The 15047-nt window shown below is 34.0% G+C and overlaps 1 protein-coding gene across 1 annotated transcript in view; it reads right to left on the bottom strand.

Moving 5' to 3' along the window:
• ABCA12 (ATP binding cassette subfamily A member 12) overlaps positions 1-15047 on the bottom strand; it is a 222592-nt gene that overhangs the window by 61240 nt on the left and 146305 nt on the right. The window contains 4 exon segments of the mRNA XM_051983610.1: positions 474-803; positions 9446-9560; positions 12368-12683; positions 13795-13974. Of these exon segments, the coding sequence (XP_051839570.1) occupies positions 474-803; positions 9446-9560; positions 12368-12683; positions 13795-13974 (941 nt within the window).

Genomic DNA, 15047 nt, shown 5'->3' with positions numbered 1-15047 from the left:
TTTCAAATACATGAAAAGATAGTTTTCAAAATTCACTTTTACAAAACATTATGTTCCAAATTTTTCTCCTTCCTCCTTTTCTTCTCCTCCCCTAGACAGCAAACAATCTAATATAGGCTAAACTTATACAATTCTTCTAAACATTTTTCCATATTTTTCATGTTACACAAGTTATACTATTTTTCTTAAGGATGCTGATAATCATTACCATAAAATAAAGACAATTAATTCATCATTGAAAAAGATGAGAAAAAGATGTTCAAATAGTTTTTGAAGCTATCTTCAAAATTGTCTTCACAAAGTCATATGCCATTTTGGACATATAAATATATAAAAATGTAGGATAAAACTAAAGACTGGGTATGTTTTCCTGCCACCTCAGCTTTAAATTTAGAAAAGCAAACTTTTAATTGGTGTCTAAGAACAAAAATGATCCACTTGTCACACCCTGGTAATTTCCACAATAGACTCACCATGAATGTCTTGACTATAAAGCTCAATTCACTCTCAACTGTAATTAGAACAATGAAGGGGAAAAAGGCAATGATGTAGATGAGACTTCCAATCAGGGCAGCAATATTAGTGTTGTTGAAGAAGACACTGATGAGGTAGCTCATGGCAATAACAGAGAAGCTATAGTCCGAAAAATATAGGAATAAGATGAATCCATTTGTTTTGGGGAGGATATTCCCAAACTTGAGTATGATAATAAGAATAATGATAGTAACAAGCAGGAATCCAATGCTTTCCAAGAGCCAGGCAAAAAAATGGCTGCAGGAATTCACACCCATCATCTTCATGTACTGTTAGGAAGAAAGAAAAGGGGTGCCTGATTTTCAAACTGTTCAAACATAAGGCAACAAAGCTACTATTAAACCATTTCACATGACCTTGGTCAATAGGGATTAATCTCTTAGATCCCATGATTGGTCATCTATGCATTTTATTAATTTATGTAAATATCATATTAGTTGAGTAAATTGTCAACACCAGACTTACCTGTCTTAGATTATGTTCTTCAGGAGTACAATCTGTAATCAATTACCTTGGTGACAGTTAACTAATTGGTATTAATTCTATCCTATATCTAGGATGTAAATAGAACCATGGAGTGTTAGAACTAGAAAGGATCTTAACATTACATTGTCTAACCCCATCATTTTACAGAGAAGCTGAGACCAGAAAATGGAAATGATGTGACCAAGGGGACACAATCTTTTAATATTTAGATCTGGAACTTGAAGGTAAATCTGTTGAAATCTAGCCTGACAACCCTTATTGATTAAACTATTGATTTTAGATAAAAATTTTCTTTTTATTATTAAAGCTTTTTACTTTCAAAACATATGCATAGATAATTTTCAATATTCACCCTTGAAAAACCTTGTGTTACAAATTTTTTTCCTTTCCTTCTGCCACCCCTCCCCCAGATGGCAAGTAATCCAATATATGTTAAACATGTGGGAGTCTTCTAAACATATTTTCACAATTATCGTGCTGCATCTTTTTCCAAAAGGGAAAAAAAAAATGAGAAAAAGAAAATGCAAGCTAACAACAACAAAAAGAGTGAAAATACTATGTTGTGATCCACCCTCAATCCCCACAGTCCTCTCTCTGGGTGCAGATGGTTCTCTTCATTACAAGACCTTGGAACAGGCTTGAATCATTAGATAAAACTTTAAATCAATTCTATGTCATATAGAATTTTACAATAAAATTTATAATATGTCACAAAAATGCATGCTGTCATAAATAATTCACAGAAATTATGTCTCGTGTGGAGTTGACATTAGAATTGATGCTCATATAATAACTCAATTGTTATACTAAATATTCATGAATACAAAGTCTAATTTCAATAAAATATGAAAAAATGGAATAGGTCATATTTTAAAGAAGTAAAACATAAAAGCTTTATTAGGAATAGTATTCCTCTTTTCTTCAGTTTTCCTTGAAATTTATTGATGGTTCAGGGTAAGTTTGTAGTGTAACTGAGCAACCTCTAAATCTCTCTCTTCATTGATATTCTTTGGCAAATTAATTCGATCCAATTACACAACCAATTGAGCCCTTATTGTATACAAGGAATCAACCCAGTTGAGTGATCAACCCAGAGTTCCCCAGGAAGAAAAATAAATTCATCATGATCTCCCTTCCAATTGTGTGTTATCTCTCATGGAAGGGTATGTATATATTGTGGGGGAACTGGTGATGGAAGAAAAGTAACAAGACCCTTTCTTTAGGAATTTGCAATAGTTTTCAAAACATATTACATCTCTAGGCCTATTTCATTCCCCCTATTTTCCCTACTACAACAAAAAACCCCTCTATAAACATTTATAAAATCCATTCCTTTTGCAAAACCAAGATACTTCAAGTATTTTCTTTCTTTTCAATTTTGCCAAGGGGGAAAATAATAGGGAGCTCATTGGATCTTTTGGTCTACCACTGCAATAGTGAATCTTTATTCTTTGCAACTTATCACATTTTGATAACTCTGCTGCTCCTCTTGTTCCCATAGAAACAGATACCTGACTGCCAACAGCCTAAGCTGCAGGCTATAAGGTAATCATCCCTGGGTTAAAAACAACCCCTTCCCCCCACAAAACAAACAGACAAATAACAACAACCACAAAACTTGTGAGCTTTCCTCAACTTCACTTTCATTTTCATCCTCTTTTTCCATGGTCTTGTAAACAATGCAATGGAAGTCCAATCTTAGTCTCCATAGGAATGAAAACAAAGCTTCCTGATTTAAAGTGACAGATTGAGGTCACAAGTTTCTCTCATCTACCAAGTATAATGTCATTGAAAGTAAAATGTTTATATGGAAGCCTTCATGGATATCTACAGACTCTATTACTGGAAGAGATCTTCAAGATCATCTTGTTCAATCTTGTCATTTTATAAATGGGGAAACTGAGGCCAAAAGAAGGAAAATAATGAACCTGAGATCTCATGGATAGCAGGCATAAGAATTTGAATTTCATAGCTGAGTCCTTTCACAACAAATTCAGGGCACTTTCCATTTTGGTACAGTAAATATACCATAATCTTACTCTCCTGTCCCTATTTTATTCATGATGACTGATTGGTGTTAACATTGGACATCAGTTAACGATATATGTGCAGAGATACTTTAGGTGAATTTTTTCTTTCTTTCCCAATGTTTGTATTTTTGGAGTTTTACTGAAACTGCTTTATCAAGCAAAATAAAGACTGAGATAAATGAAATCATCACTTCAAACTTCATATTCTCAAATCTAATGGAGCACGCCACTATTAAAAACACTTCCCCTCTGTCCCCAATTCCAGCCTGGAAAAGAAAACAGGATTTTAGTGTTCTTTTAAGACAAATCATTAGCACAAACATCTTTGTTTTTCATTTCATTTGCAGAGAAATTGTAATTTTTAATGATCCCAAAGGGCAATTTAAGGTTTTTATTAATTTAATTCACTTCATCAAATTTATTGAGTTCCTACTAGGTATGAGATACTGCATGATACTTACAGGGCAGATAATAAATGTGGAGTTATATGAAGCCTGACTTTGGTTTAACAAAAGGGCATTTCATTTTTTTTTTGACAATCACAATTCAGGTTTTCACCTCTGAACTAATAATGAAATATATCTTCTTCCTCTCAGCAAAGAAGTGATAGTGTATAGGTACAAACCAATGGTTATTTGTGTGTGTGTGTGTGTGTGTGTGTGTGTGTTTATTATTTCTACTTCTTTGTTACATATAGGTTTCTATGTTTTGGAATGCAGTTTGGAGAGGGAAGTGTATCCCATGGGAAGTGGTGGTCATAAAAACGAATAATATCAATTAAACATTTAAAAACTTAAATGAAACAGAAGTTTCATGTCTTGTGCTTGAAGATTTAAGATGGCTATATTCAATTTAACATGCAACTGTGTCAGGATGTTCTAATAATTGACTTGAATGTGTATGCCTTGGTTTATAGATAGTTAGAAATTTCTAAAATGGTTCACTTACTAAATAAATATCACATAAATATGAAATTAATAGATATGCTTCGATATTCACCACCAGGAAAGAGTCTTCTTTTTAAAGTTAGCATATGATAGTTGTAGATATGTCAACAATTTCATTAACTTGAGTATAAAATCTCTAGACTATTATTAGTCATGAAATACAGCTGATTTTTGATATAAACATCTTGTATGTTTTTTTTTTCTTGACACTGACATTTGTAGTATGACCCTTTTATATATTGAAAGTCCCTTTGTTTACTGACTTGTCAGAAGATAATTCGGCAAATCTGAAGAATAGACTCAAACCCACTTAAATCTGGTTTGTTAACTTTAAAGACTCAAGATCAGAGCATCATTTTCTAGACTTAGCTAAAGAGAGTCTTGACCACTGATCTTCACAAGAACCCAGTTATTTTGGTGCTATGGACAGTTATTGGAAAATAGGTTTGGATAGTTATATCTTCTTTTTAGGAACTGATGCTGCATCAGAATGCTAACAAGGAGCACAGTAGTTGTCCAAAAAGAAAAGGGGCCATCCCAGCATGCAGCAGTTTGTTTGCATACACAGCCAAAATCACTGTAATAATAAGGCAGAATCCATCACGCTGGTGAAGAATGGCTCACAAAAAAAGACGTTGGCTATACTTTGCTTTGTATAAGTCTTCTGTTCTGGAATCAGCTTCACAAACAGCCTTGTTTTGTGTTTCCCAAACCTGCCAAAAGTAATGATAGATCTGCTTCTCAAACTTACATGTGGTCTATTGCTATCAGTAGTGCTGTACCCTATTGAAGATAAAATAAGATGAAGAGGATAGTCCAATCAAGATCAGATTGACACAGCAATTGCCATGGAAATTTTAAGCTTGGGCAGTGACAAAAATGTTGAGAGACTGATGGTGAGGAGAATTTAACATCAAATAAAATTAAGGAGAACTCAGAAAAGACTGGATCATATATTATATTTATATACATATTATATTTACATATAATCATCTTATGTGTAAATGATCTGTGATCTCATAGATGATGTTCCCCTCACCACAAATTTAAATCTCAAGTCATATAATGTGATTTTTCTCAAATCATCTCATAAGTTCATCATAGAAGTTTCTGTATGATTCCAAGTCATATATCTAGTGTGATATAATAATCATGAGTATCAATTAAAGGGCAATGAAATGATGTATGATGGGCATGAGCATGATTGGCAGCAAATAACAACAACAACAAAAAAAAAGAACCATGGACAACTTGGTTACAGGATGTCCTCAAAGAAATATGTGATTTTTAAAATAATCATGTGATATAAGGAAAAGAGTGGGTAGGCCAACTGTTCTACTGGCATCTTCATGATGTCAGAAAAAATCAAGGAAGGACCCAGTATGATAGAAAGATCCACTTGTGGTAAGTTTTGATTATGTAAAGTTTAAAACATTTTGCATAAAAGTGACATGAATATAACAAGAAGCACATTGCACACCATAAACTATTATATTGTAACGATGATCAAGTGTGAAAGATTTAGGGACTCTGATCAATACAATGATCTAAGACAGTTCCAAAAGACCAATGATAAAAAAATGCTATCTACCTCCAGATGAACTCTGAGTGAAGATTGAAGCATATCTTTTTTCCTTTTCTTTTTCTTGCTTTTTTTTTTTTAGCATGATTAAAATGGAAATATGTTTTGCATGACTTCACATGTATAATTGATATCATCTTGGGGCAGAAAGAAAAAATTTGAATCTCAATTTTTTTTAATGAATGTTAATAAAATTTTAAAATGCAAAAAAAAATTTTGCATGAACAAAACAAATGTGGCTAGGAATTTAAAATGAAGATAAAGCAAGTGGTAAATTTTTCTCTGATGGAAGTTTGATATTCGGAATATAAAGAATTGACAGAAACATATAACTAAGAATAATTATGCCCAAGAGATATGCAGGTAAAAGGTATGTGTTTTTAAAATCTAAAAGATCCCCTCTGCTGAAAGAAAAATGATTAAATTCTTTACACCTTTTGGCCCAGTGATGCTACTATGGAACTTTCAAAAAGGTCCGTGACAAAGGACAATGACAAAATTCCGTAATTAATAAAATTTTCATAGCAACATTGTAGCAGCCCAACATTAGAAACAAAACATCCACTGCAGAAAGGGCTGAACAACTTGTATCATCTGAATGCCATGTAATATATGGTACTACAAAGAAAAAAGCAAGGAATTCAGGGAAAGATTTGATAAAGAAGAGATTGCAAGAAGAGAATGAGGCTGGAGAAAACAAAGCAAAGGGCACAATAGAAATAATGACTACAAAAATGTATCTGAGAAGCAGTTCTAAAAGAGACCAGAATTTAATTGTCACATAATGTCTATAATACTTTTTTTTTTAGTAGCACAGAATTAAAAAGAAGTTCTAGGGATATCAAGATGAAACACTTTTCTTTCTAGAGAGGCTTTTGTGGACTGTGATGTCTATTATCGCCTATGCTTTCTGAAACAAATCTCATTGGATTTGTTTTATTTTGCTTACCTGCTTTTCTTTGTTATGTAAAAGTATTTTATGGAGGATGGTTTTATGGAAAATGATAGTAATATAAAAAGTATTCATAAAATATTTATTTTAATTGTTTTATTTTAGTTGTGTTTTAAAAGGTTACAAGGAGGAAGACACAAATAGCAGATTTTCCAGAAATTTAAAAAAAAAGGTTTAAAACTGGCTGACTTGTTTGCTTCTGTAAAGAATCTTATCTTGTGCTAATGTGTGCTCTAATTTCATTAGAAAGTCTGGTGAAGCAGGATTCCTAGAAAAGGCAGAGAATGGGATACTAGCAGCTACATTAAGGTACTAACTTAATAACAATGTTATAACCTTGTCCTGCATTGAGGGGAAAAAGCAGAGGCTGGATTGGCAGAGATTCCTGGAAATCTGGCTATTCATAAATAGGACAATACTGTATTTGCATAGCAGTAGTCCAGAGAACTAGAAGCAAATGTTAGTAAATTATTCTGGGCCTCTGAAAAAACTCTTTCAACTTAATAGGCTGTGATCATTATGAAAAGCCCTTTGCTGATAATTCAGGAACTGTTGGGTATTGATGTCTATGCTATAAAATGCACAAGTAACAAAGGTAAGGAGACAAGGGGACAGCATTATTTGGAAAAGAGTGCTAACTGAGGCAATGGTATGTAAAGGTGAGGTAGGAATGCTAGTGTTGGTTCTGCCATTAATTAACCAAGCACTTGAACAAGGGCAATTCACCCCCTTTAGAAGTCTTGTTTTCTCCACCTACAAAATAAGGAGATTAAAATAATCTCCAAATCACCTGAATTTATGATATTTAAGATTAGTAGTTTAACTATTATGAGAAAATAAACCAATATGAGACAACGTGCCAATTTTATCCATCACACCAAGCTGAAAGATGTTATTGATTTTGTTTGGGAGGAAGCACCCCATCCAACAATGTGATGAATAATAAATTGGAAATGGATTAGATCACATGACCTTTGAGAGTTTTTTTTTTTTTTTTTTTTTTTTAGTCTAGTGACAATGTAACATCGAACTCCATCCAAACATTATCTATTGGAAAACATAGCCCAGAAGACCAAGCATTGGGGTTTACAAAAATCTGATACAAGATTGCTTGCTTTGAGATTCAATGTATAATTCTGCATTCTGAGAAGCAAAATTGCAGAGCAGAGCCATGCTCCCTTTCATAGTTTCAATTTAGAAAAGTCTGCAAATCATGCTTTGCTATTTTTTATAATACCCAGATACTCCCAGAGACTGTCTGTGGTATCATCATTATGAGTCTATACCCTGGGTAAGGCAAGAAGAATGATGTTTTCCTAATAAAGATGGGAGGCTCTTTAGCTCTTACAGAGAAAGCTGACCAATCACTGGCATGCACAGGGAAGCTAGTCTGCAAAACCTTTTTATAGTCATCAGGTCTCTCTTGTCATCCATCTAGACCCTATAGAACTGACTCTAATAAAATTCCCTTGCATATGTTCAATATGTTCACCCTAGCTTTCTTGAGATAATTCTTCTTTTCTTTCCCCTCTTAGGAATTTGAATTCCCTCATTAATATGGAAATGTTCACAGCATTCTTGGCATTCTAACAGAATTTCAACATTGGACGACATTGAATTACATCTTTAAAATAATGTACTATTTTCACTTTGATCACTACCCCACCCAGCACAGGATCCTGAAATCAAGAGCCCCTCATAATAGCAGCATCCCTTCCCAACTATTGCCCTAGCCCACTGGCTCTTCTTCCAACCTGATTCTTGGAACCATGATTAAGAGAGACAATTCTTGGGGAGAAGAGGTTGGCATCTTGAACACCAATCCAGAAAAGAAAGTTTTCACCTTGAAGTCAAGTGGCTCCATGTCAGAAATGGATATTGTTATCCATAGCAATGATGCTATAGGAGATACATTACTATGCCACAGCCCTCCAAAAATGACTAGGTCTTTTCATCCAATTTTCAGCTAAAACCATCTACATTTTCACCACTGAAATGTGATCTCATTGAAAACAAGGGTTATCTCCAATTACTTGTATCCTCAGAGATTTACATGAAATAAATTCTTAAAAATATTTTTCATTCATTTCTTCCATATTAAAAAAAACAGGAAAACATAGTATATTCCAATATGCCCCAAATCTGTTTTTCTACAGCGATATTAGGTATATATATGGCAGAGGAAAAAGACAGTGATTGATGGAAAAGGAATTTCTAAGATGGGGAATTATTTCCAAGGTATTTTAGAAGGCATTGCATACAATGTGAACACACACACACACACATACACACACACACACACAAGATGGCTGTGGAAGCTTTTTTGGATTCCACTTTGTTATTATGCAAATAATCCTCCAGTTCTGGGAGTTACTATTTACACTTCCATTATCCAAATTATAATAGAGTTATTTTTGAGCAACAGTTGCATTTATGATAATACTATCATTATTTATTTATATTGCTAGATATATTAAAACTCCACAAAGAACATTCTATATCCTATTTCCCCAAGTTTGTAGGACTTTCCCCTCCTCATTTACATTATGTTCTGTTTCCATATTGTATACTTTCTAGTTGAATGCAAATTTCTTGATGGCATGTATTATTTTGTTTTTGTCTGTATCCCCCTTGCCTAACACTAGGCTTTGCATATGGTAGACATTTAATAAATGCTTAATGGACTTAGTTTTTTGTGTATGATGGAGGAGGAAAGCAAGGGGTTGTGAGTTTGTTTAGAAAAGGCTTATCCATTTTCATTATGATTCTCAAAGGGTTTTCCCTTAGAGCTAATTCACACTGTGTGGTTAAGCTTTTCATGTTCATGCTGGTCTAAATGAAATCACAGCAACTAATTTTAATAAGAAATGAACTTATTTAAAATTTTAGGGTACCATAAGAATTCTCAACCTACCTCATGGAGCCGCAGGTCTTTCTCATAAACAAGTTTTTTCACAAAGGCAGCTATAAATACAACCCAGGCTACCATAAGCACGATTGGAAGTGAATAAGAAACACTGGTTAAGAAGCTGAGGAAAAAAATAAAGATAACACTTACCAAAATGGATAATGGCAGAGTTGGACAATATAACATTATAAATATCCTTTCCCTCACAATGAAAATATATGCATGTTTTGAAAACAAAAGTAACCATTTTGTAATGTCTAGACTTATGTATGATTCTATAATATCAGGAAGACTTGTTTGAGAAACTCTTCCAAACACAGATGAATCAATCACCTGAGAAGGGAAGGGAAGCCAGCTGATACAATAAACAGAGCACTGGCTCCTTGAGTCAGGAAAACCTGAGTTCAAATTCATTCTTAGACATTTACTAGCTGTGTAACCCTGGACAAATCACTTAATTCCGATTGAATCCAAAAAGAAAGAAAAAAAATTAATGACATAGGGCAAAAGAGAATCTGAATTCCAATTTTCCTGATTTCAAGATCAGCCCTCATTTGATATTCCATGTTTCCTTTCTGTTAATCTGATATTAATGAAGCAAAATTCCTTGCTCTCAATATAATCTGAAATTCCAGATAGGTAGTGTTATGTTTTAGAGATTGGTTTTGAGTAGTTTTGGCAAGAAAGTTGACATAATCTTAAGAATCAAGATTTCATTGGCTGATACAAAATTGAATAGAATGGAGAAAAAGTTCCTAGTATTCCATTTGTTTCACTAAATGATTCATCTATTCAAAAGAATGATTTTTTACTCTTAGGAAGCAATTAGCTAGTACTGTTTCAATTGAAATTTATAACCATGAACATCCTGGGGTAAACATTTAGGTAAACCACTTAGGGGCAATTTGATGAACACTGTAAGAAAGGTCCTCAGAATTCACACTACAGTAAAATGGGGCTAGTTTGCCCATATGCAGCTATAACCTAAGGAAGACCAAAAAAAGCCACCTATCCCCAGAATATATATTCTACATGCCTGTCATAATGACTAAAGTTCCCACCATTCTTATTCCTTTTTTGGAACTAAGGTTTAGCTTCTAAAGAGCTTATATAATGAAAATGTATGTGATTCTTTAAAATCATCATTACTCATGATGATATTGTACAATTAACATATTTATTACACAAAATGTGCATGCTCATGGAATGGAAATAACATCCAGAGTAGTTTTTTTAAAGGACTCTTTTTTTTTTTCTTTTCTTTTAGAGTTCTTTTTATTATTAAAGGTTTTTATTTTCAAAACACATGCATAGATAATTTTCAACATTCACCCTTACAAAACCTAGTGTTCCAAATTTTTTGCCTCCCTTCCCCCCCCAACCTCCCCATAACAGCAATATATGTTAAACACGCAATTCTTCTATACATGTTTCCACACTATTAGGGTGCACAAGAAAAATCTGATCAAAAAGGAAAAAAAAATAGAAAGAAAACAAAATACAAGCAAACAAATAAAAAGAATGAAAATACTATGTTGTGATCCACACTCACAGCCCAGAGTAATTTCTTACTTTTTGATTTTGCCCAGAGTTAGTAGTAGTGCTCCTAATTATCATCAAAACCAATTCTATTACTCTTTTCATTTAATAATGAAATCTATATTCTTTAATCCAAGGGATTGATTTGTAACCCAGATAGGGTGCTGGCTATAACTGTATCAGAATTCAAAGAATGTAGCCAAATCCAAGAAGAAGGAATGAGTAGGGAATGGTCAGAAATCAGATGGGAATTTTAATTTAATTTACCTCACAAGTCTCTCTCAGATCTTTTTACTATTCAGGCTAGCCACTGAAGTTCACACACAGTTCATGCAACCAAAGTCCTAGCAGCTCTACATAATAGAAGCAGCTAACCTTGACAACCCACAAGAAAGAATTCTCATCTGTCTTCCCTTATTATTCAGCAAAGGGTTACAACCTCATCTCATCTAGACTTCTTGAAGCAGCCAAGGAGGTGAGAGTGAAGCATCAACAGAAAAACAGAACAGCCCCAAAATGATGCAAAAACTCCAAGGGCAGGTTGAATAATAAGTTTTGTTACTTTAGAGTAATATTCACATGTCTCTAAGTCCTGTGTAGGTGGATGGACTCAAAGCACATCTCTCTTTCTCTCTCTCTCTTTTTTTTTTAAACTGTTATTGGAGTAGGAGTCATTTTGCTCTAGCAGACTGGCAGACTTAATGAACATTAAAATTTACTGCCTGAAAAAAGTTATCTTTAATTGTAAAAGATTCATTTGCAAAGCCATTTGAGATGTTGCAAGAGTCCTTGACAAAGGTACTACTATTTCATAAAGTCATCCCAGATTTTTCTTGGAACATTAACATGCTTCTTAGAATGCTCATCACACAGTAACAAGTCAGACAAAGATTCTTTTTCTCTCTATTTTCTGATTTCTCTATCAAGTTTCCCATTTACTTTCAGGAAAAAACTAAGGGCTGGAAAGAGGTAGCACTCAATTTATTCCTGTTTGTTATGGTTTGAACCATTGGTCTTTCTCCTTTACTTAGCACCTCTAATCTATTAAGACAAGGCATTGTCATAATGGAGCATCCTTCAAGATGGAGGATGATCCCCATGGAGGCCCGGAAAACTCATCTTCTGAGTTCAAATAAGGCCTCACTTACTAGTTGTGTGACCCTGGACAAGTCACTTAATCCTGTTTGTCTCAGTTTCTTTATCTGTAAAGTGAGCCAGAGAAGGAATAGCAAACCATTCCTGTAACCTTGCCAAGAAAACCTTACAAGAAAACCCCTTTAATGAAGGTTTGTACCAAGCATTTGATTCCAATGACCATATTTGAAAAGATATTAAAAGATGCTCATGGAAGCTGCACTTAATTAGGTAACTTAAAGCATAGAGACTCACTTGTCCTTCATGAAACAGGGGTAGGGGATTGCTTGAACTTGAACTGCTATTTCCTGTGAATTCCTCCCAGTCTGCAATTCAATTATAGCTCTTTCAATGCTATCCTGTAAGTAGATGAATGCTCTGCCATAGATCTGGTTTTGTGATGGAGAATTATGTGGACCAGGAGCCCAGAGCTTGTTCCGAAGGCTGCTGGTTGTTTGTGCTGTCTTGAGACTCATTCGGATGGTATATTCTATTAGTGGAGGAAGGGAGCTGCCATCAAGATTGTCTTTTCTCTGCCTGGTTCTATTAGAAGGAAGCTTGAAAATAACACCTATAATGAAAATGATGAAAGAAAAAAAGAAAAATCATTTAATGGAAAAGGTTACTTGCTATAGTTTGGAGGCCTACATAAGAGGGAGGTCAAACATTTCCCCATCTGGGTTAATGATAAGGCAAGAGATCCAGGACTCTTGATTTATCAGGAGAGAAGAGGGGGAGGAATAGCACTTTTTAATCAAGGTGTAACTTGTGAAATTTTCAGTTTCTGAAAATATAATATTAAACTCAATAGTAGATTAAAGTCATTACCCACTATTTATAAAAATATCAAAATTATTACAATTATGTAATTAATTTGACCAAAAAATTGTCAATCTTGTGACCTCTAACATTAAGATATCCTGAGGGAGAAAAGGATGACTCAGAAATTCTTATAAGCATTACTTTTGCTGATCTTGTGACATTAATTTAACTCAGGCAAATTCCTCCTATTTTCTTCCATTTTTATAATCTCAGGTCACAAAGAGGTATCCTTAGAACCAGGAAGATCTGGATTTGTGTTCTGTCTCTGATGTGTCCTTGGACAAGTGGTATCTTTCTATATGATGGGTCACTCTATCATGGTAATGGAAGGTCACTTGTGGGAACTACCAACATCAATGTAATCACAGGTTCACTCCTTATTTTCCATTACTACAACCAGAAACAGTCCAATTGCACAAGACACCCTATACCCGCTATTAGGTAAAACACAGAAAATAGGAAAGCACACGCACAAACATAAGGGTCAAAGCAAATGAGCTCCCTCTCATTAGAGGTCTCTAAATAAAAGCTGGATATTCAAATATGATGCAGAGCATATAGAGATTTTCAGGTCATCTTTCAGAGATTCTTCCAACTTATACATTCTGCCTTTCTCTCATTTTGCTGGAGTGGTATAGCACAACTGCAAAGGATTTATTTCTCTTTCTGACTATAAGCATGCTATCTTTTGGATATAATTGTGCCAGGGATGAAAATAGAGTTCTTGTGTACAAGGCTGTGTTGTTCAGTTGCCTGAGGTCTCAGGCATAGAAAATATGGAAAGCATCTTGAGAATCTGATTGGGATGAATCTCTATGTTGCCAGTGGAATGGTTCAAACAAAAGCAGAGTTGAACTTACTTCCAAAGAGTTCATTGTTCTTGTATAGCTTTTGAGCTTCCATCTCCATTTCAGCTATTGTTTTTGCTGGCTGAATGCGATCATATAATACACAGGAGGAAATGTTGACTGTCAAGGAAGACAGTGTATTAAGCTGATCAATGAGACCGATGTTGTTCTGTAATTTTAGCCTTAGAATATCTGGAGTATTGAAGCAAAACAAAAACCAACAGGGGAAAAAAAAAGAAAACATCACAATCCTGATTCTCATAATGATGTACCAAAAGCACTGATTTACCACTAAATATTACACATAAAAGGAAGCTCTAGAAAATTAAAGACATGGGGGAAATGTGCTTTAATATGGAAAAATTCAAAGAAGCATCAGGCAAAATTTGTTCTGTAGTACAAATATTCAACAGAGAATTTTTATGCAGTTGACATTAAAAATAACAACGCCAAGATCAAGTTAAAGACAATTTTAAAAACTTACATGTTGTAATATTTAAGATCAAGATCAAGAAGCTAATTGTTACCATAATGCAGTATGATACAGTGCAAAGAGCTCTCGATTTGCAAATAGAGGATACAATTAAATCTTTCTTTTTCTACTTCTAACTATGTGACTTCAAAAAAAAAAAAAAAAAAAGCACAGCTTTTCCTGGGCTCAGTTTCTTTATCTGTAAAAGACAGTAGGGGAGGACTAGAGGTCTCTAAGGTCCTTCCCAGTTCTAAATTTATACTACCTCATAATTCTCTATATCAGTTATTCCTATTTCCTATTCCTACAGCCTTCAGTAGTTTAACAGCACTATCCAGCATACATCTTCTTTCCTTCTGGGAAGCACTCACAGGATAGGAAAGAACAATGAGCTAAATGGCTAAGTGGATAAAACATGGAACTTGAAGGCAGGAATACCTTAGTTCAAAATACTAACTCAAATACTTATTACCTGTGTGACTATAGGCAAAAATCACTTAACCTCTCTGTATCTAAATCTCCTCATCTATAAAATGGAGATAATAATAACATGTATATCCCAGGATTAAATTCTATTACATATGTAAAGTTCTTTGCAAATCTTAAAGTGCTAAATAAATGCTAGCTATTATTATCTATCAGTTATTAGAGGGCAAATTACAAAACAGGAAATGAAGGATGAATTAAAATTAGCTAAACAGTTGCATATGGGAATATGGAGAAAAGCTGAGCAAAGGAAATTATAGCTAGAATATGAGAATAATAACAGTAATTGGCAAATGAAATAGGGTAT

This window comes from Antechinus flavipes, chromosome 3 (genome assembly GCF_016432865.1).
Source record: "Antechinus flavipes isolate AdamAnt ecotype Samford, QLD, Australia chromosome 3, AdamAnt_v2, whole genome shotgun sequence".
NCBI lineage: Eukaryota > Metazoa > Chordata > Mammalia > Dasyuromorphia > Dasyuridae > Antechinus > Antechinus flavipes.
This window is presented reverse-complemented; position numbering and strand designations above follow the sequence as displayed.